The sequence below is a fragment of the Dipodomys ordii genome, unplaced genomic scaffold (genome assembly GCF_000151885.1).
Source record: "Dipodomys ordii isolate 6190 unplaced genomic scaffold, Dord_2.0 Scaffold152, whole genome shotgun sequence".
In the NCBI taxonomy this organism is placed as follows: Eukaryota; Metazoa; Chordata; class Mammalia; order Rodentia; family Heteromyidae; genus Dipodomys; species Dipodomys ordii.
Genome location: NW_012267368.1, coordinates 5,119,728 through 5,146,868, shown reverse-complemented (window position 1 = coordinate 5,146,868; position 27,141 = coordinate 5,119,728). Strand labels below are relative to the sequence as shown.

The 27,141-nt window shown below is 40.5% G+C and overlaps 1 protein-coding gene across 1 annotated transcript in view; it reads right to left on the bottom strand.

Annotated features, from left to right (window-relative positions):
* The window catches only part of Adgrb3 (adhesion G protein-coupled receptor B3), a 529,297-nt gene that overhangs the window by 348,067 nt on the left and 154,089 nt on the right, over positions 1-27,141 (bottom strand). The window contains exon 2 of the mRNA XM_013032264.1: positions 5,528-5,638. Within this exon, the coding sequence (XP_012887718.1) occupies positions 5,528-5,638 (111 nt within the window). The remainder of the gene's footprint in view (positions 1-5,527; positions 5,639-27,141) is intronic.

Below are 27,141 nucleotides of genomic sequence, written 5' to 3'. Positions count from 1 at the left end.
CCTATTAAAGTCCTTCTGCTGCTGATTCCTCATGATCTCAGGTAGAGAAGTAGGATTTTTAAAATTGGAAACAAACAAAAATTCCTCAATATGTATTAACTTGTGAGGGAACGGCAGTGTACTCCACATAGGGCTCTGAGAAGCCAACTGGTGTCTGCATGCTCTCCCGCAGCTCGCGTCTGGCCAAACTCCTGCTCTCTGTGAACACTGAGTCAGGGCTCCAAGGGTGTTAAGAGTTCCAGATGCCATCGCTGGGGGCTGCTACTGCTCTTCTGGCATCAGGACCAGGGCAGACTTTTACAACTGATTCCAACAGTTGCTACTGTTGTCCTCAACTTCAACTGGGTTTTACTTGGAGCAGGAACTCTTTAAGTTAGACAGGTATTTACTGGCTGGGAAAAAACTGTACAGGTGAGGTGTTTCTGAGAACTTTGGTCCACTGATGATAGAGACCTGGGAGTGAACTTTGTTTCAGAGATTCTGTCTAGATTTTGCCTCTGAAATACAATTCAAAGGATACAAATGATAATCAGCCTTCTCTTTTCCTTTTTAGAGTAAATGACATGGGAGTCCTCGTATGTGCCACTCAAGGGCAAGCTAGGCCAAACATGGATACTCTCAAAGACAGGAGTTTGGCCCAGTCTGTGACTCTGTTGTGCAAAGGAGAGAGCCAGCTAATAGAATGCATACTCCTGAGGAAGGGGTCAATCTCACATCTGGTGAAATCTGCTGAACTGGAGGCTGAGGCAGCTCCCGCGTGAGCACCAGTCCACGGACACCCTCGGGTCTGAGCATTCGCTCCGTGTAGCACTATGCACGCAGAGGCACGAGTGCTGGCTCACTGAAGAACGGATGCTCAGCACACGAAGCAGGGCTCTCCTTAACACCGTGAACTATGTGAAGCTTAAAAGTTCTTCCTTGATCATGCCTCAGTTTCTGTCCTATTTCACCTGGACACATTTATGTGTAACTAACTTCCTGCATGTGCTTGGCTGATGACGCAAGCCGACTTGGAAGACAGGTTTCATAATTGGTTCTTTTACATCCGATTATATTCCTGCCAGACAGAAACATCTTCATTTCAATAAGGCCAATGGTAGGACAATGTTTGAAAAAAAGTAGCCACATACATATATATGTTTATGTGTACTGTGTATATTTAGCAATGAAAATTTGAGGCTCAAGTTAGAAAAAATATAATGTGTTTTTAATGATTTCCAACCTGTTGTAATGAAGTTACATGAAATATAAATATTATGATTTTATGATATTGATTAAGAGCCAGAAAATTAAAAGCAATGTGAGTTCTCTAATAAGTGAAATGACAAAGGTTATGAATAAAATTAGCTTCATTTGCCACAGAACAATTGTTCTCTTCTGCTTTCACTGTTATCATGACAGAAAAACATATTTGAATTAAACCAAATGAAGAGCTAGGCTCAATACATACTTTTAAACAGACTTTTGTGTCCATGTGGCACATTCTGTGCCACTGTGAGTATCTGGCCCTGCATTAGGCTGAGCGGGGAGGCTGGACCGTGGAGGCTTACTCGATGCTGCTTCCCTAACACCAAAGCTTCTTGTAGAACAAAAACAAATAGATGGAATTGAACTAAGGGAACTGAGTTAAATTCTGCCACTGTAATTGTGGTCTACCTACCAAAATGATTTCATTCTAACACAAAGGCTACCTTTTCAGGTGGTATTTTCCATCAGTATTTCTTAACGCTATGCTTCTTCCTTATCCGAAGTGTAGAAGCCCTGCCGTTGGAATTCACTGGTTTATGGTGGAACACAGCTCAGGCATCTTAAAGACATGTACTTGTGAAGTATTCAACGACATGTAGAGGGCACAGAGCAGACTGTGCCTCACAGGTTTCCTGGGAGATGTCAGATGCACTGGAGCCTTCCCCGCCTCTAAGAGATGTCGTGGGTGCAGGGGAGGCATCAGACTCTGTCCCGGGAGGAAACAGCAGAGCCAACGGGAAAGTTCTGCACATGCAAGGTCTGTGTTTGGTGGGAAGCTACTGAATGTCCTAAGCTCGTGACATTATCAAAATACTTTATCCCTGTGAACGTCTCCAATCAAATGGGATGTATCTACTTCCCAGTGGGCCTGTATTATGCAAAGTAATGTGTGTGAGTGCATTTTAGCACACAAACAAGATGTTAATGTAACATGTTGCTAGTATGTTAAAGGAATGGGATTAGAAACACACACTTTTATTTTATTTTTTCTATTTTAGGTAACAGGATATTTTGGCCTAACGTGGGCTGTTTTCCTTGTGACACTAAATATGTTTACAAATTCATTTGATGTTAAAAGTTGGTCATTGAGACGTTCTCTTTAATTATTACTCTGTATTCTTGTTCTCAAATTACTGTTAAGAAATTTTTATCAACCGCACCAGTGTCTTGGTTTGAAAGAGAAGTCATATAAATTTAATTTTTATAACATTTAATGCCATCTGCGTTTGTTTAGGCGACATTAACACCTAAAGAAAGTACTCAGAAAACATTTTAAAAAGAAATAGCCCTTTCCTTTTTTAGTTTTATAAGTGCCTAGCATCAAATTCTGTATAATTAAGAACTAGTAAATAATAACAAGGTTTCACAGTCTCAGCTCAGTATTCTAACTTATTTTTGTTTTGTGTGTGTATGTGTGTGTGTGTGTGTGTGTGTGTGTGTGCATGTGCATGTGCATGCGCACATGCGCACCAGTACTGGGTCTTGAACTCAAGGAACTCAGGGCCTGTGCACTATCCCTAAGCATTTTTTGCTCAATGCCAGAGCTCTACTACTCGAGCCACAGCTCTATTTTCAGGTTTTTTAGTAGCTAATTGAAGGTAAGAGTCTCACAGACTTTCCTGTGCATTCTGGCTTTAAACCACGATCTTCGGATCTTAGCCTCCTGGGTAGCTAGGATCCCAGGTGTGAGCCTGAGGACCTGACTCTAATTTCTGTTTTATTTATTTAATTTTGTACAATACTTGGGCTTGATCTCAGGCCCGCACACATTTGCTTGGCTATTTTGCTTAAGGCTGGTACACCATCACTTGAGTTACACCTTCACTTCACTTTTGATGGTTAATTGAAGATAACTTAGCATCCTGGGCTGGCTTCAAACTACAATCCTCAGAACTCAGTCTCCTATGTAGCTAGGATTACTGACATGAGCCACCAGTACACTGCTCCTAATTTATTTTAAAAATAACTATATATAAGTATATATTTATGCTTAACACTACTTACTTCTAAAGCATTTCTGGTTTAAAATGGAAAGAATAATCAATATACATTTTGCTTATGAATTCAGCATCCAATCAATATTTTAGAACTTTAATTTTAAAATGTGTTTCTTTTTCTGTGTCATTCTTAATAACATGTGGAAATGATTTTATGGTTGTCATGAATCTAACAAACATTTTGTCTCTTTACAAAATCATGTGTTACTACAAATAAGAACTAGACACAACACAATGGAAAATAATGAATAAATGCAAAATCTGACAATATTTTCTAAGAAAGGCAATGTACCTTGAGAATTGAATTTGCTTTCAAAGATTTTGGCTGGAAATTGTGAATGTTCTGGTTACATTTTGCAAGCAAATTAAAAAAAATGGAATCTGAACAAAAACTCCTGGCCAAATTGTATAAAATTTCATATGCAAGCTAATTTTCCTACATGAGTAGAAATTAAGAATAACTGTTTTCCATTTTACTCCTTGACTTATCTGAATTTTCTCCTGCAAAAATAAAGACTATCTTTTCTGATCCTGCTGATATTTCTCCAGGAGAGAAGCCCTGCAAGGCTGTCTACTCAGCCTCTTCATTTAGAGTCAAACATCTTTAAATCTGTTCCATGGCTGATCATTTTGCTCCCAGAATTAGAGCAAAATGTTTAGAATTTTAGGAACTGGTCTAAACATGGTAATGCACTTTTGAACTTGGCCAGGCAGGTAATAAAATAGAAATTGTTGTTTCTTTTCTTTAACAAGAAGGAGCATGAAAACTCAGCTGAGAATGTTTTCTTCATTCCTGTCTTTGACAACTGTGTTTTGATGATCTTGTTTCAAAACAAAAATCCCCCCAAAATATGGCCTTGTGGAATTATTATAAACATTCAGCCTTGGGAATCTGACAGGTTCAGCTAATCTATTGAAAGGGACTGTGTATCTCTTATCAAAAACACAAATTCAGTAACATTTGCATTTTAAGTTATAGATTTGGGCAAGTGTTCTGAAGAAACATCATATAAATACTGAGGACAAACCTATTCTCTGGGGGGATTTCATTAGACAGAGTAGAAATACCATGTGAGAGAAATGAAAATTTATTCATTAATGCCAAAACAGCTCACATTTACAACTTTATAAAGACCGAGATAATACTCTTCATTTAAAATTTCCCCAAATAAAGTTGAGGGCTATACACATTCACAACACAGTTTTAAATACTTTTTCATTTGAAGGGATACCACATGCAGTGACCTGAATGGAACTGTAGCCCACTGATTATGACAAAACAAAGATGAATGCATATACTTGATTAAACTCTATAGCTAGAGGATTAGCAAAGATTCTGCATATTCAGAATTTAATTATATGTATTAATTTACACATTATTTGTAATAAGGCAATTATCGGTCATGTATATGTAGGTGTTTAAAATAATTTGCCATTGAAACTTTTATAATCTAGATAGTCATTTTTGTTGACATTTAACTTTTTGAAATCTATTTCAGCTTAGTATCTGAGACTATCAACTTTTTTTTTTACTATTTAGCTTATATAACCAAATTCTTTTCAAATCAAATATTAAATTATTAGAATGTTTTAACGTGTGTATATATAGACAGACATTCAAGTAATATTAAGTAATATTTACAGGCTTTAACAGTTGAACAAATCATTCATTGCTAAATTTAATCCTCTAAGTCCTATTTAAATTCTTGAAAGTCTTATATCAATTAATTATTGAAGAAATAAACTTTATTATTTTTCTTTACAAGCTTAATAACACATTTTAATGCTTAATTATGTGTCCGTGTGTGCCAATACTCGACTTTGAACTTACAGCCTTGTACTCTCCCTTGGCTTTTTTGCTCAAGGCTGGAGTTCTACTACTAGATTCACACCTCTGCCTCTTGTGGCTGGTTAAATGGAGATGAGAGTCTCATGGAGTTTTCTACTGGGGCTGGCTCTGAACTGTGCTCCTTAGACCATAATGACCTGCTTAGCCAGAGTTACAGGTGTGAGCCATCAGCGTCAGGCTACTGACTGTTTAGCAACAGGGAATACTAACATGTAAAACCTAAATATCTAACACAAAATAATCTTTATACATTGTTTGTGCATTTTTCAATTCCAAGCTACTTTATTTATGGACTTTAACTGGTGACAAAAAAATGACTAAAAAAAAAAATCAGCTCCAAAAACGGACAGATGTGCAGCACAAAATCATGACAACATGCAGTGGTTCCATTAAATTAACAACAATAAATAGGAAAATGTAACTAACGTATTACCAGTTTGTGCCATAAATTTAGCAGCATCAGCTGGCTCCTGAGGGACCCTTTTTTCATGAACAGATCGAGGTCGCTGACTTTTTATTGTATGATCTCCCATCATTCCAAATTCTAAAGACAGAATAAAGGTATATGAAAGCTTGTGTGTAGACATTTCTCACAAATTACATTACTGTCTCATGCATTATGTTCCGGGGCATAGCTAGAAGTTATTGCAAAGACACAATGCTAAATTTTCTAGACTAGTCTGCTTGTACTCAAGTCAAAACCTGCAGACATGAACAAGATTGTAAGAAGCAATAATCACAGTCAACAAAGATACATCGGGTGTTAGGTCAGATTCACTAACAGAAATACTGCATTCTACGCTGATAATATTCTGAAGCAATATGTCAGAAAGACAATGCAACCATACTGTGTTAGTGGTTGTTTTCCAGAGAGAAAATCCTCACTGGCTGACACCTGCCTCTGCAGACGAGGAATTGGCCCCTTGGGTTTTTCAGCACTTATCTAAAGGGATGAGTAATTCTTTTTAACTTCTCTTGGGAAGGAGGGGACAGATTCTCCCTACATAGCCCCAAGCTGGCTGGCCTCAAACTGGCAATCTGCTTCCTGAGTGCTGGAATTGTAGGCTGGAGCCACAATGTCTAGCTAGAAGTAAGTAATTCTGCAATCTAACTTTCCCAAGGTTAACATTCATATAATGGATTATTTCACTATTCAAAGATGACTATGTTCAGTATCTCAAAGGCCCACAGAAAACGGATATTCTTGTAATTCTCATTTTCTCTAGGCCTGACTCAAATAATCCCTTGTCCTTGTAATCACAGGTAAAACTGATTTCTCTTGTAAAAGCTGTATTCCAGGATGGAGAATGGGCTGGGGTTTCTATTTAAGCTTTAAAACAAATCCCTTAGTGGGGGAAAGGAAAATCACTAATTGCACTCCACTCACAGGTGGGTGGAGGGGGGAAGAAGTTGAAGAAGAGAATGATTTCAGAGTAAAATATTTCTAAAACCCCATAGACTTGAACTTTCTGTACTTAGAATTCTGAAAGTTTTGTGTTTGCTGATATGCATGGTAAAGCAAATTTAGGAGAACCAAAGCCTAATGCATGGAGTAACTTGCTGGTTCTGGGTTGTAAGCATGTAGGTGAGGTGGAGAAATCCCCCTTGGACAGGTACCCTGGGAACTTCCCCCCTCCCACCACAGAGGTCAGAGAGGTCAGCTCCAAGAATTGTAATGGCAGGGCAGCCATTTTACCAGAACCAAAAAGGTCAAAATTTGGGGATGCAAAAGCCTAGTTCCCTCTTCTGTTTTTCTCTTACTAATTTTAAACATTCTTCTGTTAAAACATGAGAACTAATTTTGCAATGTGTTTTGTAAAGCTCTAGTCTTTTGTGTGAGAAAATCATAAAGACTCTTTGTGTGTCCTGAAAATTTACCATAAACTCTTGATACCTCATCAGCCAACCTGCTGGGAATTTTGTGTGGAAAGCCAATCTGAGAAGACATGCCCTGGGAAATTTGATGAATTTAAATAGGTATTTGTTTTGTTTTGCCAATTCAGATTACACCCAAAAGAGAAAATGGAAATTTTCATAAAATGTCATTTGATCTGATAAACTCCATCACTCCTTCCCAGCACTGCCAACATCCTTCTATTTCCTTGTGTCTACGTGTGGTGCTTGAGCTAGTTTACAGCAGGCTTCTAACAAGAAGTATCTATATACAATTGAATGGTTTGTGAAACTGGCTATTTAGAATGTTTTATGTACAAACTCCTAATGTTTACGTGTTAAACCAATGGAATGTTGTTAAGACCTCAAATTGCAAAAGAACTCAGCAATATATGTATTTTTTAACATGTCATCTCCTTTGCTGTGGAATTTATATAATTCAGGTGATGCCTGACATGTATACCTGCTTGTGGTCACTGTCTGTGTTTCATCATGAATTGTGGCTTTAATGGTTACACTATGGTAGTTTTGGCAGCGAGAAGGAAAAGGAAGCCAGCATACTTATTATTCCAGATCTACAAATTCTGAATCATATATATTATATAACCTGGTTTTGGTTTGCTCACGTGTTTATTGCTTGCTGAGTGGTATTGGGGTTTGAACTCAGGGCCTTGAGCTTTGGAAAGGCAAGCACTCTGCCACTTGAGCCATGTCTAAGCCCTATCCTGCTTTAGTTTTTTTTCAGATAGGGTCTCATATTTTTACCCCAGGCTTTTTGCTGACTAAGATTCTCCTACCAATATGCCTGAATAATTGGAGAGATAGGTAACAGGCAAACACCATCACACTCAGCTTGTTTGTGAAGATGGGGTCTCACTAAACTTTTACTAGGCTGGCCCAAACTTTGACCTTCCAGACAAGTCTCTCTCTAGTAGCTGGGATGAAAATTATGCACCACTGTATCCTACCTTAGTAAGCCATTCCTATTCTCTATAGAAGCATGGGGACAATCTGAACTCTTTCCTGTAAGGGAAAACAAAGCATTTGTGCAGGGAGTAAGTTCCAATGTTTGTGTTCTGGGTTGGCAACTGACACTACTGTAACTTTAGTAGAAAGTATCATGTTGAATTTTTAATGATTTGTTATAAATATGAATCAAATAAAATGTACATTTATCAAGTTGAATTTAAGTAATTTAGTTCATCTCATTTGCTGGAATGCATTTCTATATTTCAAAATATTTATAATAGAAATTAAGTCTCCACACATCTATCCTACTCATTACAAGATAGGTACTGATTGTTCTATGAACAACAGAGCTGACTGTCACCATATTTAAGAAGATTTTTAAAAAATTTATGAATTATTAATATTTGAACATTGAAAGTATAATTGTTGATGATTGTCAATGTAGTTTACCAGAAAATTAATTTTTCAAAAGTAAGTATGTGACCCTGACATAAATTCTCTATAAGATATACAGTGGCATAAATTTCTATATTTTTAACATGGGGAAACAATACAAAGGCAGTATTTTAAAAATATTCTGGGGCTATTACTCCAGATCTAAAAGAACTGAAATTTATAATTGAAATATGCAAACTGTTACCTACCCAGTGAGGCTCTTTTACCAATGTTTCTAGTCCAATTGATAAAAGTAAGTCTTATTTGTTTTAGTGTTCCAGGGTAAGATTTAACAAAAAAATTACATTTCCTTCCAAATTTCATACTTGATTATCTTATAAACATTGATGTGTCTTTCATAATGTATAACTTCTACTTATAATCAAGTAAAAACCTATTGGATCATTCAAACTTAAGAAAACAGCAAAGTATTGTTTTTACAATTGTTCATTATGGTCTGTGGTAAACTTTTAGTATATTGTGCTTTTTGGGTAAGTTTCAAAAGTTGGTTCACAGTCAAACAATTCTGCATTGGCAAAGATAATATACTACATTAGTTACATGAGGAAATAATTCAGCCAAATAAAAAGATGACCGGCTTGGGTGAAAGCAATGGAAAGCAAGTTATGAAATCAAATGAAATAAGGAGTAGCATAATATTGTGAATGTGCTGATGAAAATGGAGTTATTTCCTATATTTTTATGCTACGCTGATGTGGGTAAATAACTTCAAGAATAAGATCCACATGACTGACAGTGGCCTTCATAATCTGGGATATTTTGCCCACATATCTTTCGCTGTGCTCCTTGCTGTAAGCAGTCCTGCCTTGGCATGAAAGAGACAAAGGTCCACCAAAGAGAGATTTGGGAAGTCTTTGGCCTTAAATCTAGTCTTGTGTCTCTTCCCTCCTGCAGGTTCATAGAGCCATTAAAAATAAATAAGTAAGTAAGTAAATAACAGACTTTAGATTACAATGGTTGGTTATGATGCTTTTGTCTGAAAAGCAAGGTTTGTAATAATGGATGTCTTAATCCATTAAAAAGTTAAAAATCACACATGTCCATTTGTTATTACACCATTAAAAAAACATTTTTACACACTCAGACAAGGATATCATCAGATAAGTAGATGACAGTCATCTTCGCAAAAGCCTCCAGCATTTCCATGGGAACCTCCTAAGCCCAACCTCCTAGGCTCTCAACAAGCTCCCAGATTTATGTGCTGAACACATTCAGAGGCCAAACTCTACTATTGTTTGTCATGGCAGGGGCCAAGGGCTGCTCACAAAGACCCCTTGAAATAAATCCCCTACACCCCTGCCTCCACAGACTGCGCCTCTGAGCTATCGGCCACCCGCCCACAGGAATGGCTTTGCTGACTCCCAATTCCTGTTTTGTTTTGAAAAAACATGGAGTTGCATTTTAACTCTTAAATTAAGTAACTTTCCTTATTATGGCACCATACATAAGTGAAAGAAAGTGTGTCTTATGAAATCAAAAATCAATTCTTGTTCTGTGTGTAGACAGAATTCAGTATTTATTTACTAAATGGCTCATCCAAGGAGCATTTGCTGAGGGCGTACAAAGCCAATTATTTATTAAGCACTAAATCCTATGTTTAAAACTGCTTATTCAAAATGCACATCACTGTCTATTTAGGGTCATTCTTACAACTCAGTCTGGGGGGGGGAATTAGAACTTTATACTTGAAAATTATTTACATCAGCTTATGATTACCATGATCAGAATTTCTGCCATCAACAAAGCTTATTATCTACCATTACATCTACCATAACATTCATATTATATTTAAAATTTTACCTCACTTACAACTTAAATCTAACTGCTGTGAAGTAAAGATTTTAATAATCATTTATTAGCTACTGAATATGCACTAAGGACTAAAGAATATAAATAAGACATTTTCCTGATATTCTAAAGTTCACAGTCCAAAGAAATTCACTAAAGAAGTATTTGAAATATGTAAAAGTAACTTTTCCTAAATCCTAGAATACTTTCTCTATACAATGATTTGTAATACAGCTCTAAAGAGCAGATACAGCTTTTAAGTAATTCAACTGGACAATTGAGATGATATCATTAATTGAAATCTAAAGGAAAGAATATCAGATACATTATTTGTTGGGAGAAGAAAAATCCAATCAGAGTTGGCTTAGGTGGGAAAGCTGTGTAAATTCTGTTCAGAAACAATCAGATATTCTTAGAAAGATTTGCTTTTACATATTTTACATCTGCATTTACGAGTATAAGACATCAAATTTACTTATTTCGTATTTATTGGAAAGAGTTGGCCCACTGAGTTTGCATATAGGATTTTTTTCTCTAATGTATTTGATAGTGTTATAGTTAGTAAAATAACTTATATCCCCAATATTTTGGTTTACTTCTGACTTCTGAGATTTTAATTTTAATTCTTCATTGTTTTGAAATAGAGGCAGCCTTGAGAATCCACGTCTTCTCACTCTGAGCATTCTGAGTGCTTACCATGCCACACAGCATATCCGCTAATGTGGATGGGTGAGTGGAACACTGCCGTCTCCACAACCAAAGCATAATGAATACTGAAACTGCTCTCTATTACGGGGGCACTGGTGGCTACACAGGAGGCTGAAATCTGAGGATTAGGGATCAAAGTCAGCCAGAGAAGAAAAGTCGGAAAGACTATTCTCTGAGTAACCACTACGCACACAAAAAGAGAACAGGGGCTGGGGGTTTATACCAGCAGAAGGGCGCCTGCCCGGCGCGTGCAAAAGGCCCTGGGTTCGGTCCTCAGCCCTGGCAAAACTAAAACAAAAACAAAAAGAGAACGGAACAAAACAAAGAAACAAGTAAGAAAAAAAAAAAGGAAATTGGAACTGCAGTTGTAACTCAAGTGGTAATATAACAGTCTGAACACCAAAGTTCAAGGACAGTACTCAGGGCCTGAGTTCAAACCCAGGAGTGGCACAAAATAAAAATAAATAAAAAGAACAAAAAATGGTCCTTACTGATTATGAATACACTCATTTCATTTCCCCAAAGAACCCAAAGAAATGGAGTAAGTGGGGAGACAAAACCTTCCAGCCAATTAAAGAATTAAAGTGATATAAGTTAGTAAATATTAGAAAATACTCAAAAATAATTACGTTACTTAGAAAGGAATATTATGAACCTAAAGTTCATCATTAATTTTCAAGTGGTTAACTGCTTTTCCTTCTTAGAGATCATTTCTTACTTAATTGCCAGATTTAGATATCTGACCACAGGAGTCAAGATCCTATTTTGTGCATTAATGAAACAAAATCTTGTTTTATAAAATATTCCCACAGAAATGACCTTTTTATGTAGAAGCTAACAAGATGGATAAGTTTATGGTACTTTCAAAAACTGGGCAAAGCATACAATTGGCAAAATACTATAAAGCTAAGGAGAGTTTGTGAAGTTCAAGTTGAATTGTGTAACTTGCAAACTGTCTGCCATATATATTCAATAAAGTGAAGCTATACTTTAATTCATCTTCATACTCGGTAGGAGCATTAATTACCTATAATGATGTATTATTTTATAAGTCCTTGAACATGTAAATTACATGATAAAATATCAGTGATAATTCCAGGAGATTTAGTATTAAACTCTAACATGCTCTGTTTCGTATTTATACTGTCTGTCTCCAGGCACTGGCTGGTCAGCCAGCGCCAGCCCTGGGTGAGTCCTCGCTGGGCATGGGCGGGCCACGTGGGAGTTCACCAGTAATAGTCAACTCTGCTCTCCATGGCTGCTGGAGAATTATGGAAAGCCAGGATCAGTGGGTTACTTGGAACTTGTTTTATTTTGACTTGTTTATATAAAGAGGAAAATAAGTGTACAAGTGTGTAAATGACACATGCACCTCAGCAGTGACAGCAGCTGAATGCCTTTCCTTTCGGCCTCAGGCGCTGATAAAATTAGCTTCTCCTACAAACTGCGGTGTGTCCTCTCTGTCCTCTTCTGTCCCCTCATTCTCTGTCCTCCCCATCCTGTCTTCTCCATCCTCATCTTGTCCTCCCCATGATCTGTCCTCCATGTCCTCCCCATCCTGCCTGTTTTCTCTATCCTCTGTTCTCCCCGCCCTGCCTGGCTTCTCCATCCTGTCCTCCATGTCCTTCCCGCCCTGCCCATCCTCCCTGTCCTCTTCTGTCCTGTCCGTCCTCTGCCCTTTCCATCCTCTGTGTCCTCCTTGTCCTCCCCATCCTCTCAATCCTCTTCTGTCCTTCCCGTCCTCCCCTGACCTGCGGGGCTCGTTTCCCAGAGTGTTCCCAGACTCCAAAGCTTTGCAGAAGGCGGAAGACCAGGGCTCCCACTTCCGCCAGGAGCTCCGCCTGGGAATGGGCTCCAATCAGAAGGGAGCCTCCATGTTCGTTCTCCAATCAGAAAGTCCTTTGGAAGGAAAGCCCTCCTGCTTCGACCAAGATTGGAGGGAGGGACAGGAAAGGGAACTGGGGGCCTGGAGGAGGGATGGTGGGATGGCTCTGGGCTCTCTTCTCCACTACTTCACCACCTAGCATTTGTTTGTAAGACAGCATTGTTTTCATTAAACACTTTCCAGCCTTTTTAGTTCTTTATTGGCAAAGGCAACAAATTCCACCCTAGACCTTAGCTGAGACCTGGTGGGGTGAGGTCATGATGGGCGGTGCGCTGCCAGGCCTGCGGGGCCTGGGCTGCGGAGACCCGGGGAGCAAGGACCAGAGAGCCCGGGGACAGAGACCCGGGGATTAAGGACCAGAGACCCTGCAAACAGAGACCTCGCTGGGGCAGAGACCCACAGGGAGCAAGGACCAGAGACCCCGCAGGAACAGAAAGTCCCGGGGAGCAAGGACCAGAGAGCCTGGGGACAGAGACCCTGAGAGCAAGGACCAGAGAGCCTGTCGGGACAGGGACCCGAGGAACAAGGACCAGAGACCCTGGGGGACAGAGACCTGGGGAGCAAGGACCAGAGACCACGGGGGACAGAGACCCTACAGGGACAGAGACCTAAGGAGCAGAGACCAGAGACCCCGGGGGACAGAGACCATAGACATTCACAATCACTGTCCCTTCACTCAGAGTTTGGCCAACAGAGGCCAAACCTCTGGTACCTGCAGCAATTCACAGTCCCTCATAAATTTGGAGGAAAGTTATTTGTTTTTAGGAGTCACCCTTCTCCATATCCATGAGCAGGATGCTGGCAAATTACACGCATATAATCCTAGTTACTCAAGAGGCTGAGATCTCAGCATCATGGTTCAAAGACAGCCTGAGTTCAAAGCCAGCCCAAGCAAGAAAGTCTGTGAGTCTTATCTGCAGTTAACCATGAAAAAGCTGGAAGTGGAGCTCAACTGATAGGGCCACTCAATTGAGTGAAAAAACTAAGACAGAGTGTCAAGGCCCTGAGTTCAAGTTCCAGAGCCAGCATACATACACACACACACACACACACACACACACACACACATTCACACACACACACTAACACGCGGTGTTAGTGATGTTTTAGCTTGATGTTACGATAGAGTTTACCATCATATGTACTACAGGAGGATACATTCATTGAGAGTCTTTAATGAATATAATTCTCATAAGTTAGAGGCTGTCCCATGAACACGAGGCCACCTTACAGACTGGGAGGCTGAGGGGAGGCCGGGCTAGATTGCTGTTCTCATTCACCCCTGTAACCGAAGGCATCGTCATGCTATTCCAAATATTTTCTCAAAGTTTAGCAACAGTCGTGATACCATAGGTGTGGCCTGACTCTCTGGCGCCCACATCCACCTTCCCCAAGGCCACCTAAGCTGTGCCAAACTCTCCAGGTAGTCTCAGCTCCTGTGAGAACAAGCTGCTGTTAACTGAGTGTCATGATACTTATGGACTCTTGCCATTCAGGGACCTCACTTAAGCACAATCCACATGGAGCCTTTTTTCCTTTGCTAGCTCCCTTTCCCACTTCCCAATTTCCTTTTCTGCCTGGATAAAGGTTCTGAGCCACCTCACCTTCCACATTCATCTCAGCCTGACACACTCACTAAGAGTTTTCCCCAGGAAAATGGAAGTTCTTCATTTCTGGTTCTTCAAGGGTGCCTTCGAAAGCATTTCTTTCCATTTCCTTCCCTGAACAATTCTCTTCTTTGTGACTGAAATTGTTCAAAAGAATATCCTCTGGTTCCTCTCTTCCCACTCACCTAGCAATGTCAAGCAAGCTGACTTCAAATTTCCTTCCTCAGAAGGAAATGCTCTCTGGAAAGTGGGCTGCCTCTTAAAAGCTGTCACGTTCAACTTGATTTCCTTCAGCAGTTCATACCCTCCCGCCCTCCCCATCCCACAAGCTCTCTTGAAGTCCTCAGCTCCTGGGCTTTAAAAAGTGACACAATTTTAATTTTTCCTCCTCCTGAATGTTCTTTCTTTTCTTTCATTGCTTTAGCAATTCTTCATCCATGAAGTATGAATTTGCTCTTGGGTATCTATCTCAACAGGATCTCTCTACAAAATCCCACCTATTCCTACACACTGAGGTGTGGCATTTAGACCAAGAGGTGTGGTCTGACTCTCCAGAACCCACACCTATCTTTCACACAACCACCTATGCTGTGCCAAACTCTAACAGACAAACTTAGCACCTGTGGAAACAAATTAACCTGTCCTCGGGACAGCCACTTCTCCTTATGCATTGCAAGTCACTTAATAAACATACACTGCCCCAAATAAACATTTGATGAATAAGTAAGCAGTGAAATAAAAATAAGTTGAACAGAAATCGTGCAGAAGGCTGTCTTATATTTATGAAAGCATCTTGATGGACCATTTGTGTATGCAAAGGCAGGCGTTAACACTTGGTGCAAAAAAGTTGAAGCTGTCTAGGTTATTTTGTACTCAGTACTAGTAATAATTAGATGTTTATTCAGCTGTTAGAGAGAGAAGGTATAGCCTACTTCGATCAACTGAAAAAAAAAGGATAAGGTTAAAAAAATCTTGGCGGAATGGAAACAGAAGGGAAAAAGTGTTGAGAGAATAAAATAGAGAGGCAAGCTGTCATGGTTTTCTTCACGAGCTTCAAAGTGATATTAAGGCAGTGACTCATGCCTGTAATTCTAGTTAATTGGGAGGCTGAGATCAGAGGATAGCAGTTGGGAAGTAGATGAGACTCATCTCCAATTAACCACAAAATAGAAGTGTGGAATTTTGACTCAAGTGGAAGGGCACCAGCCTTGAATGAAAATGCTAAAGGACAGTGGTCAGGCCCCAGTACCAGTGCACACACATACATAAAACTAACCAATATTGATAAAAGTGATATTTAGCTGGGTGCCGGTGGCTCATGCCTGTAATCCTAGCTACTCAGGAGGCTGGCATCTGAGGATCTCGGTTCAAAGCCAGCCCAGGCAGAAAAGTCCATGAGACTTTTATCTCCAATAAGCCACAAGAAAACTGGAAGTGGCACTGTGGCTCAAAAGGCAGAGCGCTTGCCTTGAGCTGAAGAGTGCAGTGATAGCACCCAAGCCCAGAGTTCAAGCCCCATGACCGACAAAAAAAGTGATATTTAAGTATTAATGTATATACTATGCTGCTGTAAAACAGTCTTTCTCCCATTTTATTAAAAGTCTATTTTCCTTTGAACTGCTTAAATGTAGGGGTTTAAAGAGGAAGACAGTTTGCAATGCAAAATTGAGTTGGAATATATCCAATATGTAAATACATCCAACCCCCCACACACATACACACACACAGGTATGTATACCCTATATATCCAATATATAGCTAGGTTGGAATATATCCAATCCTTCCCTTGTCAGGTCTGAGATTATCCGGTCAACACTGAATTTCTAGTTCTAGACGACACCACAGTTCTCTTCAAGCATTCCTTCACGTTTATAGTCCAGTTAGTCCTGAGAAAGCTGAATGAGGCACGTGGAAAGGCCTGACAACCTCAGTTGGGTAGAAACTGATTCCAGGTCTTAGGTGGCACCAACGGGCGATGGGAATTACCTGTGATCCTTCCCATGCCAGGCCATGAGAATTACCTGTGGTCTTTCCACGCAAAGGCTCTGACACAGCCCAGCAAGGGTCTAAAGTGATGTGCTCAATGTCATCAACTGGCTTTACAGAGCTGGCAGCCCGGCAGCCAGGGTGCACAGTGAAATTCAGGGCTAGCTCTCTGTCTCTGTCTGTTTCTCTCAGTGTTAGGCTTTAACTGTGGGCCTGGCCTTCTTATGCATCCTGGGGCTCTATCACTTGAGCCTTTTCACTTCAGCCTGGCTTTTTGCTGGTTAATTGGAGATGCAATCTCAAAGGCTTTCTGCCAGAGTTGTCTTTAAACCAGAATTCTCCAGATCTCCGCCTCTTGAGTAAGTAGCATTACAGGCTTGAGCTCTGTACAGGGGCTTGGGTGCAATCTCTCTTAGATGACAAATCATTTTTTCTCCTCTGCTCCAGTCTTCAGATGCAGTATTTTCTCTTGCTGGTCAGTTACAATGACTTTATCACCACAAAATAGAAGAATGAAGATTTATTTGCTTCGCAGGAAATATGTTCTCCTTTGAATTGTGCTTATTTTTTAAAAATATTTCATTTATGGATAGACCTTTAAGCAAAATAAGCCAGGCTCAGAAAGGCAACTGCCATGTTTTCTCTCATATTTATAATTTAGACCTAAGAAAGAAGACATGAATGTAACCAGAATGCTAGAGAACATGATGGAAGCAACACAACCTGAATATGTTCCGTGATGGTATGAAAGTACCTGTGAAAATGAAAAGAATGTTGGAGTGGTTCAAGAGAAATTAGTAAGAGAGAGGGCAGATAAGATCAAAATACAGCTTATGCAAATATAAAAGTATCACAATGGAACCTTTATGTCCAATTAATAAATGTCAATAAGCCTTTTATCTGCCATTTCTAAATTAACTATAATCTTTCTTTAAATCTACAAGTTCTTATTATATCTTTACAAGGAAATTGTTTCAATGTAGCTTCCCAGCTGAATATATTTGGTTTAAGAGAAAAGAGATTTAAGGGGGTTGCAAAGGGTTCTGGTTTATATGAGGAAAACTGAGTGAGACCACATTGGATATAACTTTACCAAACTTCAATGAAACCTTGATGAGGTTTTCTTCCAAAGCATGGAATTCAGGATCGTTGATGACTTAGCATTTAGCTGGGATGTGAGTTTTTTAAAAGGCATGTTGACAAAGTAAAATACACACAAACAAAGGTACTTAGAAGACTAGGTATGAATAGCCAAGACAATCCACACAAGAACAACTTTGTGACAGGTTCAGTTTGGGGCTACATCAAAAAATACTGACTGTGAGTACAAGCATGATATGAATAAGTTCATACTACAATTAGGAACTGAGAACATTTGGCTTGGGTATGATTTTAAAAAATAGTAATTGCACTTGAGTGTTTGGAAAGTGGTCATGTAGCAGAGGAATTAGAAAGAAATCAGTCATCTGGCTAAGGAAGAAAGTCTTGGGGAAAACAGAACAAGTCCACAGGAAGAATTTCCAGCCATCATTCAAGCTCATTCCTAGAGGGAGCAGTGACCATGGCCAGCACTGGTACTGGGTCCTTCCTCTTCCCACCACAGTGCAGTGGACAACAGGCGATTCCACAGCCTGTCCTATGCCGAGTCAGCTCTGATTCCTTGACTAGCCTAGGATTCCCACCTTCTCCTCTCTGCTTCCCATCAGTTTTAAACTTTTATCATTTCCAAAATCCTTCTGAGGGACTGTATGTTGGCACACACTAAAGATACTTACACTCCCATGTGTGCATGGACTGTTCACCAGGGAAACGCTGGGAATCAGTCCAAACTCCCATCTACCACAGAATGGCAAAGGGCAATGTGAGGTGTATCTCTCTATATCTCTATATCTACCTGTCTGTCTACCTATCTACATGCAGAGAATGGAATTCTATCATGTTCAAGAAAATGGATGGAAATGGATATCATCATGCTAAAAGAAATAAGACCGACTCAGGAAAACAGAAATCGTGCATGTGTTCTCTCAGATGCATGATCTCCACATTTATAAACAACCGTAGATGTAATATTTGTGGGAGGACAAAAAGGGAGAAGGGATGGGAGTGTGTCACACTGATCACAATTTACACACATCTGCACGACCACAGAATAGTGAATTAGAATAGTGAAATAATAGTGAAACTGCTTAAAAATTGTTTAAAAAAAGTGGGCTGAAGTGAGACAAAGAAGATGACTAGAGGCCTAACCTTGAACATATACTGTACACATGGGTGTGTCAGAGTGAAGCCCAGGTAGATAATGCACACATCACACTGTGTGTCGCCAGGGGCTCAAGGAAAGCCGTGTTTGGTTAACACTCAGGCTGCACTCTCAAGTACAGGGCCAGATGCTCAGAGGGGCCACCGAGACACCTTCAGCTTTAATGTCTGTGTCATCTGTGCTTTGATTGTTTACATCTCGGTACCATGAGCCGCCTTAGTGTTGGGCGTAGTGAATGGGCAAGTGCCTGTCCAGGAGTCCCTCACTCCCCATTGGTGCTGTAGGCTTTACTTCACACTCTCAGGAAAGCAGAATAGGGCAAACTAAGGAGGCTCGGCTCACAAGGTGAATTGATATAAATTTGTTCTAAGAAAAGAGGAAAGAATGTTCATCTTCCAGTGTCATTAACATGAGATTGGGTATAAAAGAAATACTTCAGTGTACCAAGTCACAATGCCTCACACATAATGTTTTTACCCTAGGAAAACAGATGTTTTGAAAACTATGATTTTACCAAAAGTTGGTTTTGTGCACATGAACAGATGAATTCACTCTGGTGGAGCAACACCAGGGCTCGAACCCAGGGCCTTGCACTCATCAGGCAAGCGTTCTACCACCTGAGTCATAAAACCCCAGTTTTTTCTTGATTTCCTTCTCTATTTTTTACTGATAGGATCTCCTGCTGTTTTATTTCCAAGTCTTGCCTTGAACTGGATTCTTTCTACTCTTGCCTTCCAAGAAAGTAGAGAATTTACATTGTAAACAAAACATTGTAGTCATTCTTGAAGAATAGGAAAAAATTAGATACATTTATACATTCATTCCCAAAGTTAGTGAGGTTGAAAACATATTGATTTTACTGTCCTTTTCCCACTGTGTTTTCTCACTAGTTTTAAAAGCAAATGTTATTCTCACCACAGTTTTCCATTCTTAGTGGCTGGCTGAGAACTGCTACGCTCCTCTACCGGGCACACAAGTGGCTTATCACTCACAAAGGTGGCTTTTCACTCACAAGGGTCACCCCTGAGTCACACAAGAAACTTAGTTTTTCTGTGTGACAGTTTGTGTTTTGCTCAAACCCTAAGCTTTCAGAGAACCAGAATTTTCCATTACCCTGAAACACTAAATTGATCTCAAAACTAAACTTGGAAAAATATTCTTTCAGACATTAAAAATAAAAGAAAGCAAGAAGCACAAACAACCACCACATGATGCTTGATATTAACAATGACCTTTGGGTAGCAAAAAGAAAAAGTCATTTCCCAAAATCTTACATTCAAACTTTCCCAGAAACAAATTTGCAATCAAATAGACATCACCAGCTAAAAAAGTAATTGCTAGCTTAATTTCTTTTGCAAATTTCACTGACATTAGTGAAGTTAAATGCACAGCCTAAGTAGAAAGGCTCCATTCATTTTCCTATCGGTTCTGCTATACTGCTGTGTCTAGTTTGATAACTCCAAAATGTACATTTTCTTTTAATTGTCAAACTCACTTCTCTCACAGGCTTTTCTGAAGGCTGAGAGAATCCCATACTGGAATGCAGATGCCCTCTTTGAGTTGCTCACTCAAGTACTGAAGTTGGCCATGTGCTTTCTAGCTTGACCTTGGCTTTTGTACTCTGAATTTCACACCAATTCCACAAAACCACTTTAGTGCTGACCCTTGAGACCAACACATAAGTGAAACCAGCAGATACACAGTGAGTTAGCATAGAAAGGATCATTCTAAATTAAACTGTGAACCTACAAAAATAGGTGTCAATGATTTTTTCCTTCTGCATTTAAATGAGAACATCTACATTTCTTTAACTCTTAAATGCATTGTCCTTAGAAGAATGCAATTGGTTAACTTGTTTATACTAGTGTCAAACAAATATCTTATTCTTCAACAAGGGTAGACATAAGAGAGAGAGAAAGATAACATGTCCAATCACACTATCAGACATCTAGATTTATGGCTGAGAGTGTATTGCAGGCCCTTGTTCTTTGTTCTGAGATACTTACTTTGGGTGTTCCTGTCCAGTTTCCTCACAGGAAATGCAAGTTGATAAAATGTACATTACCTGCATGTGACCTCTGCCACATGCACAAGAATAAATCCTCTCACTAATATAAGCAATCTTCCAAATTTTAGGCTCTCCCTATTGGGTACTGCATTAGACCAATAAGTGGAGGGCAGAGTTACAGTACTAAAAAGACAGACTACGGAATGGGAGAGAATCTTTGCCAGCTGTTGGGGATGTAATGATCAGAATATTCAGGAGCTGAAACACTAAACCAGAAAGAGTCAATAACCTAATTAATAAATGATCAAAGGAGCCAAGTAGACCCTCCTTAGAAGAAGTTGTGCAAATGACCAAAAAAATAATGCATGGAGAAAGGTTCGGCAGCTCTGGCCATAAAGGAAATACAGGTGAAAGCAACACAGAGACCCCACATCACTCCTGTCAGAATGACTGTCACCAAAACCATAACAGCAGCAAACACAGGTAAAGGGTGAGGGGAAGAAGGAATTCCGATGCACTCTTGGTGAGAGAGTGGAGTCGAGCAGACATCATGGAAGGCAGTATGGAGAGCCCGCCAAACACTACACACAGAACTCTCCCATGGCCCACAGCCCTGAGTATCCATCCGAAAGACCACAGCTCAGGACGAAACAAAGGCGCCTCACACCCCTCTTCACCAAAGCAGTGTTCACTATATTATGAAACAAGACTGGAAGCCCAACCACCATGAATGAACCAGATGTATGTGTCATGGTGATCAAAACAGATCATAGGAGTCTGGTGCCAATGGTTCACATCACTTAATCCTAGCTACTCGGGCATCTGTGAGATCTAAGGATCATGGTTCAAAGCCAGTCAGGATAGAGACATTTATCTCCAAGATGAGGGACGTGGTTAAAGTGTCAAGAGTACCAGCCCTGAGAGAAAAAGCTAAGGGACAGCATCCAGGCCTTGGGTTCAAACCTCAGCACTCACACACGCATGCACATGCGTGTGCACACGTGCGTGCGCACACACACACACGATCATGTTATAGTTTGTCACAAAATACATTAGTCTGCTTGCAGTCTTATAGTATTGTTTTAGTCTATAAATCAGGAAGTCTTTTTCTTCAGGTCTGATGGACAGGAAATAAAGAGATGTCTCACATAATAAAGAACAGACTAACTTGTTATCAATTGTTCTTAACACTAGCAGCTTAGGAAGGGATTTTGTAAAGTCTGTGTCTGTTAATGAGAGGCCTGTCCCAGAACACAGGGAATTTGCAAAGAAGTTCAAGCTGATAGGAATTTATCTGTATGTCATGTCAAAGTATAAAACGTGGATTTGAGGAATTCTTTAATCATTTAGCATAACCCATCCGTGTTCTAGGCCATGCATACATTTCTAGCTGAGAGTTTCTTGTTTTTCTTATCATCCAAATAGAAAAGGCTGGTATGATTATAGTAGGTTAAGTGGTAAGGATGTAATTTTCTTTCATTTTTAAAGCAAATAATAGAGATGGTCCCTCTATTTGGCCTTATTTGAGTGGGATTTTTATCTTTCTTTTTGCTTTCTCAATATTCTATGACCCTCTGTATTGATCACAATTTTGATGTTGAAATCAGAGCTAACGCTATCAGATCTGCTAAGTTATCCTCTAAATTCTCTTAGTGCACAGATATTTAGTTCATATTGAACATCTGTAGCATCATCGTGGTACAGTTGACAAAATTCTTTGATTAGTGATTCACAAAGGAAAAAGCAAACAAGCTGTAGTCTTCTAGAAAGACACATGCTTAATGAAAGAGAAATTAAAATGGCTCGACATTACCATATGTTAATCATTTCCTGGGCAGAAGAAAAGCATTAGGACCAATGGCTTGACTTACTGTCCTCTAAAGGTTGCAGGGAACAAGTACTCTGCTGTGGTTTGGATTTGGGGTTTGGTAATCCTCCCCGAGGAATGAAATATTGAATATTTATAGTTGCAATCGTGAGTCAGCAAAAAGAAGCAGGAATTATAATATGTGATTAGTCACAGAGAGCATTTGGAATACAAATAAGAAAATGTCTGGCACAGCCGGGCAGCGTAGAAGACTCAATAAATAAAGAATTGCCAATAGAATACAACTTTAAAGATTATTTTGTGAGAACTTCCATTTGGCTAGTTAGAATAACCGTTTTCAGGACTGCTGACCTTGCATGTCAAGTGTGAACTGACTGTCGTGTGGACCTTGCCTGTGTGTGAGCTCACTGCCCCATGCTGACCTTGCATGTGAAGTGCGAGCTCACTGCTCTGTGTGACCTTGCATGTGAAGTGTGAACTTACTGCCCCATGCTGATCTTGCATGAGAAGTGTGAGCTCATTGCCCCGTGTGACTTTGCACGTGAAGTGTGAGCTCACTGCCTGGTGGTTCGGTCCTGTCTGCCTCTCTCCCTAGGGAGCAGTCTGCGGTGGGTTTGAGGCCTGGTCTCCGGGCACTAGCTCCATGTGGCCCCGGCTTCTTTTTGGCGCAGATCTTCTAGCAAGCAGAGAAGGCTAGGGCCTTCCACACCTGAGATTGAGTTCTAAGAAGGGGAACTCTCCATCCCCGATCCCACACACCCTCTTACACATTCATTCTAGAGAAAGGTGATGGCCACGTGTGAGCCATGGAGAGGCTCAAAGCCTCGTTCCCACATGAGCCAGCCTGAAGGAGGTACTTGTGCTTGTCCTCAGATGAGGCCATGTCCTGGCTGACCACGGCCTCACAGCCCACGGCCTCGTTGCCCACAGCCCCATTGACCGTGGCCTCACTGATCACAGCCTGATCATGGCCTCACTGCCCACAGCCTCGCCAACCACAGCTTCACTGCTCACAGCCTGCCCACGGCCTCACCACACACGGCTTTGCTGACCACGGCCTCACCGCCCACAGCCTCACTGACCACAGCCCCACTGACCACAGCCTGACCATAGCCTTGCCGACCACAGAATCACTGCCCACCTGACCACAGCTCCACTGACAATAGCCTGATCACAGCCTTGCTGACCACAGCCTTGCTGACCACGGCATCACTGACCACAGCCTGACCACAGGCCTGCTGACCACAGGCTCACTGCCCATGGCCTCTCTGCCCACAGCCTCGCTGACCACAGCCTCCCTGCCTACAGCTTCTCGGCCCACTGCCTTGCTGTTCACGGCCTTGCTGGCCATGGCCAACTTTTCTGCCACAGAACTAAACAACCAGCCCTCAATACTGATTTCCCCAGTTCCTAGTATGCAGCCAATGGGTTTTCATGGAACTGTTTCACAGAACTTTTGGTTACTTACTTATTATTCAACACTTTAATTGTGAACATAGCTATTTGATGCCCATAAGGTTGAAAACATTGTGATATTATACAAGCTATTTGAAGCCCATAGGGTTGAAAACATTATGCTATTATACAAAGAATTAATACATTTAACCAAAATTTACCGAGAAGCTTCTGTGTAGATGGCATTGTGTTTCATTTTGTTATTTTTTTTTTAAAGCCAATACTGGAGCTAGCACTTAGGGTTCCATGCTCTTACTTAGCATTGCTGCTTAAGGCTGGCACCATGCAGTGGTTAATTCAAATGTCAATTCTTATTTTTCTGTTATTTACTGTCACATATATATTTAGTGATCTCTTAAACTCTTAATTTTATGGTAAGTTTATAATATAAGAATATTATAGGGTTGGGAAGGTGGCTCAGTGGTAGAGCGCTTGCGTTGCATGCTCGAGGCCCTGGGTTCGATTCCTCAGCACCACATAAGCAAAAAGAAAAAAAGCCGGAAGTGGCTCTGTGGCTCAAGTGGTAGAGTGCTAGCCTTGAGCTGAAGAGCTGAGGGACAGCGCCCAGGCCCAGAGTTCAGGCCCCACGACGGGACCCAAAAAAAAAAAGAATATTATAAATATAAGATTCATTGGAGTGAATTACTATTTAAACTTTACTAGGTTTATCTAATTCTCAGAGTTGAAGTAGAGGTTAAACCTTTTATGTACTAATATTTTTATTTTCCATTCTAATAATTTCTTTTTTTAAATAAGTTTTTTATTGTGAAAATACTGTACAGGAGGGTTACAGTTACATGAGCAAGGTAATGAGTACATTTCTTATCAAACATTGTTGCCTCCTCCTTTGTTTTCCCCCTACCATCCTTTCCCTCCCATCTCCACTACACTCCTCATCCTCCACTCCCCACCCCCAATAATTTCTTTAAAAATTTTCTGATGAGACATAAAACTTTACTACATTTAATTTCTCAATATTCAATTTTATATTCCATTCAGCCTGTAGTTTCATACATAGATATTATAGTAACTAGTTAAAATGGAATTTAACTAGTAAATACCTTTATCTGTCATAATAGTGTGTGCGTGTGTGTGTGTGTGTGTGCGCGCGCGCGTGTGCACACTCATTCACTCTAGACCTGAGACTTGAACTCGGCATGGTCACTGCCCCTGAGCTTTTTGGTCAAGGCTGGTGCTCTACCACTTGAGCCACAGCTCCATTTCTGGATTCTTGGTGGTCAACTGAAGATGAGGATTTTTCTGCCAGAGATAGTTCTGAACCATGATCCTCAGAGCTGAGCCTCCTGAGGAGCTGGGATTACAGGAATGCTTCCATTCCCCATTATTTATATGTATATTCTCCTTAAAGGAAGCCACCAAAATAGTGGTGACAGCCTGGTGGCTCCCTCTTGTCCTTACACTACGTATTGCTCAGGTGTCGTTGTCACCATAGAAGAAAATACCCTTGTCATCCGTATAAACCTTTTCTTTGTTGGGCTGTTAATAAACCAGTTGTTTTGATTTTGAGAATACTGATGTGAGCTGGGTGGCTCACATCCCAGCTGTTCGGAAGGCTGAGAGCTGGTGGTTTTCCACTAAAAGCCAGTCAGGCAGAACAGTCCACGAGGATCTCTCTCCAGTCACCGAGCAAAAAGAAAGAGGGGATGGAGGTGTGATTCAAGGAGAAGAGTGCCAGCTGGGATAAAGAGATCAGAGTGAGCGCACAATGCTCAGAACTCAAGACCTGGTACTGGCTCAAAAAAGAAAAAGAAAAAAAACAATATACGCTTGGGATAATTATTCAGAGGAAAAAAGAACATGATGTGAATTTGCAGACCCCATAAGCTAAGCACTTGGTTTTGTTGCTATGTAATGGATTTGGATATTTGGCATTTTTATCAAGGTATAAGACATGTATCTGAACCATTGATGCATTGTATAATGCAGCATTACCTCACCAATATCAAAGCCTGCGACTTACAAGAGCATATTTGCATCCTCTTGTTTTAAGACCTGCCACGTTCTCGTGTGAGAGAAGCCAGGGCTCTCCCGTGTTCATCAGAGCGGATGACAAATGCTCCCTATCCCAGCAGCCCAAGGGCAGATCCACCGACCGCCCGCGGGCCACCCACTCCACCCCATGCTCCCCAGTTCCCCACATACCTAAAAAACCACCCTCAAGGGCATCCCAAGAATATGAACAATCCCGGAAACGAAACGTGCATTCTTCAAAGCATATTAAAACAACACAAATCAATGTGCAAAAGGCATATTTCACGTCGGTATGGCTGAATTAAAAGACCCCAGTAGGAAATGTAGCCGATCCACATTTCAATGTGCCACATTGAACTTGGGGGTAAATCCAACTCGGCCGTTCAGCCACGTCTGAAGTCCCTGGGCTTCACTGCAGAGGGAAGGCTGGCCCAAGAGAATCACTGCTGGGGACAGCTATCACAGGGACTAGGGAACGTGTCCCCTCTGCTTCTGAAGCAGGAGGAAGCCACTCTGATGTTTTCTTTCTGCCCCTGTCATTGCCTGAGATCTTCACTCTCATTATACCAAGGCAGTTTTTCCACCATCACACTCCTGATAATGCATGCGGTTAGTTAGGGTTACCAAATAAAAATGAAAGAGAGAACATTGAAATAAAAATAGGTTAATTCACATGGCAAGTGGATTAATAGTTGCTAGAGGTAACCAATTACACTCCTATCTGAACCCATGTGACTTGAAGTAAAATGTTTTTGCCCAAATGACTGGGACACAGCACATGTTCCTTCAACTCATTTAAATTTTTGGGATCAGAATGAGTTCGTGTTTTGATGGAGCTATCTAAATAATTACTTCATCTGCATTTCACAGGCCATTAATGTGATTTTTTTTCCTACTAACCAATCCATCTGTGTATCCAACATGAGTTCATGAGGCAATTATCTCCTCTCTAGCCAGCCCCTTCGGGCCACGGAGGCAGATGAAGAAGCCACTACGGCCTTCCAGGCCTCATGCTGCAATTCTTTCTGTTTGGGAGCTATTTGTCTGATTTCCCCAAATTCTCTCCTGAAGGAGGCATAGCCTAGCAACAAATTGCCTTCAACTCTGCAACTCACAGAGGGCAGGAATCTAGAACAGACATTCTGGAAATTCAATCATTTCACCAGCAAAATGTGAAATGGCTCATGCAACATGTTCTATATTTTATTTCAA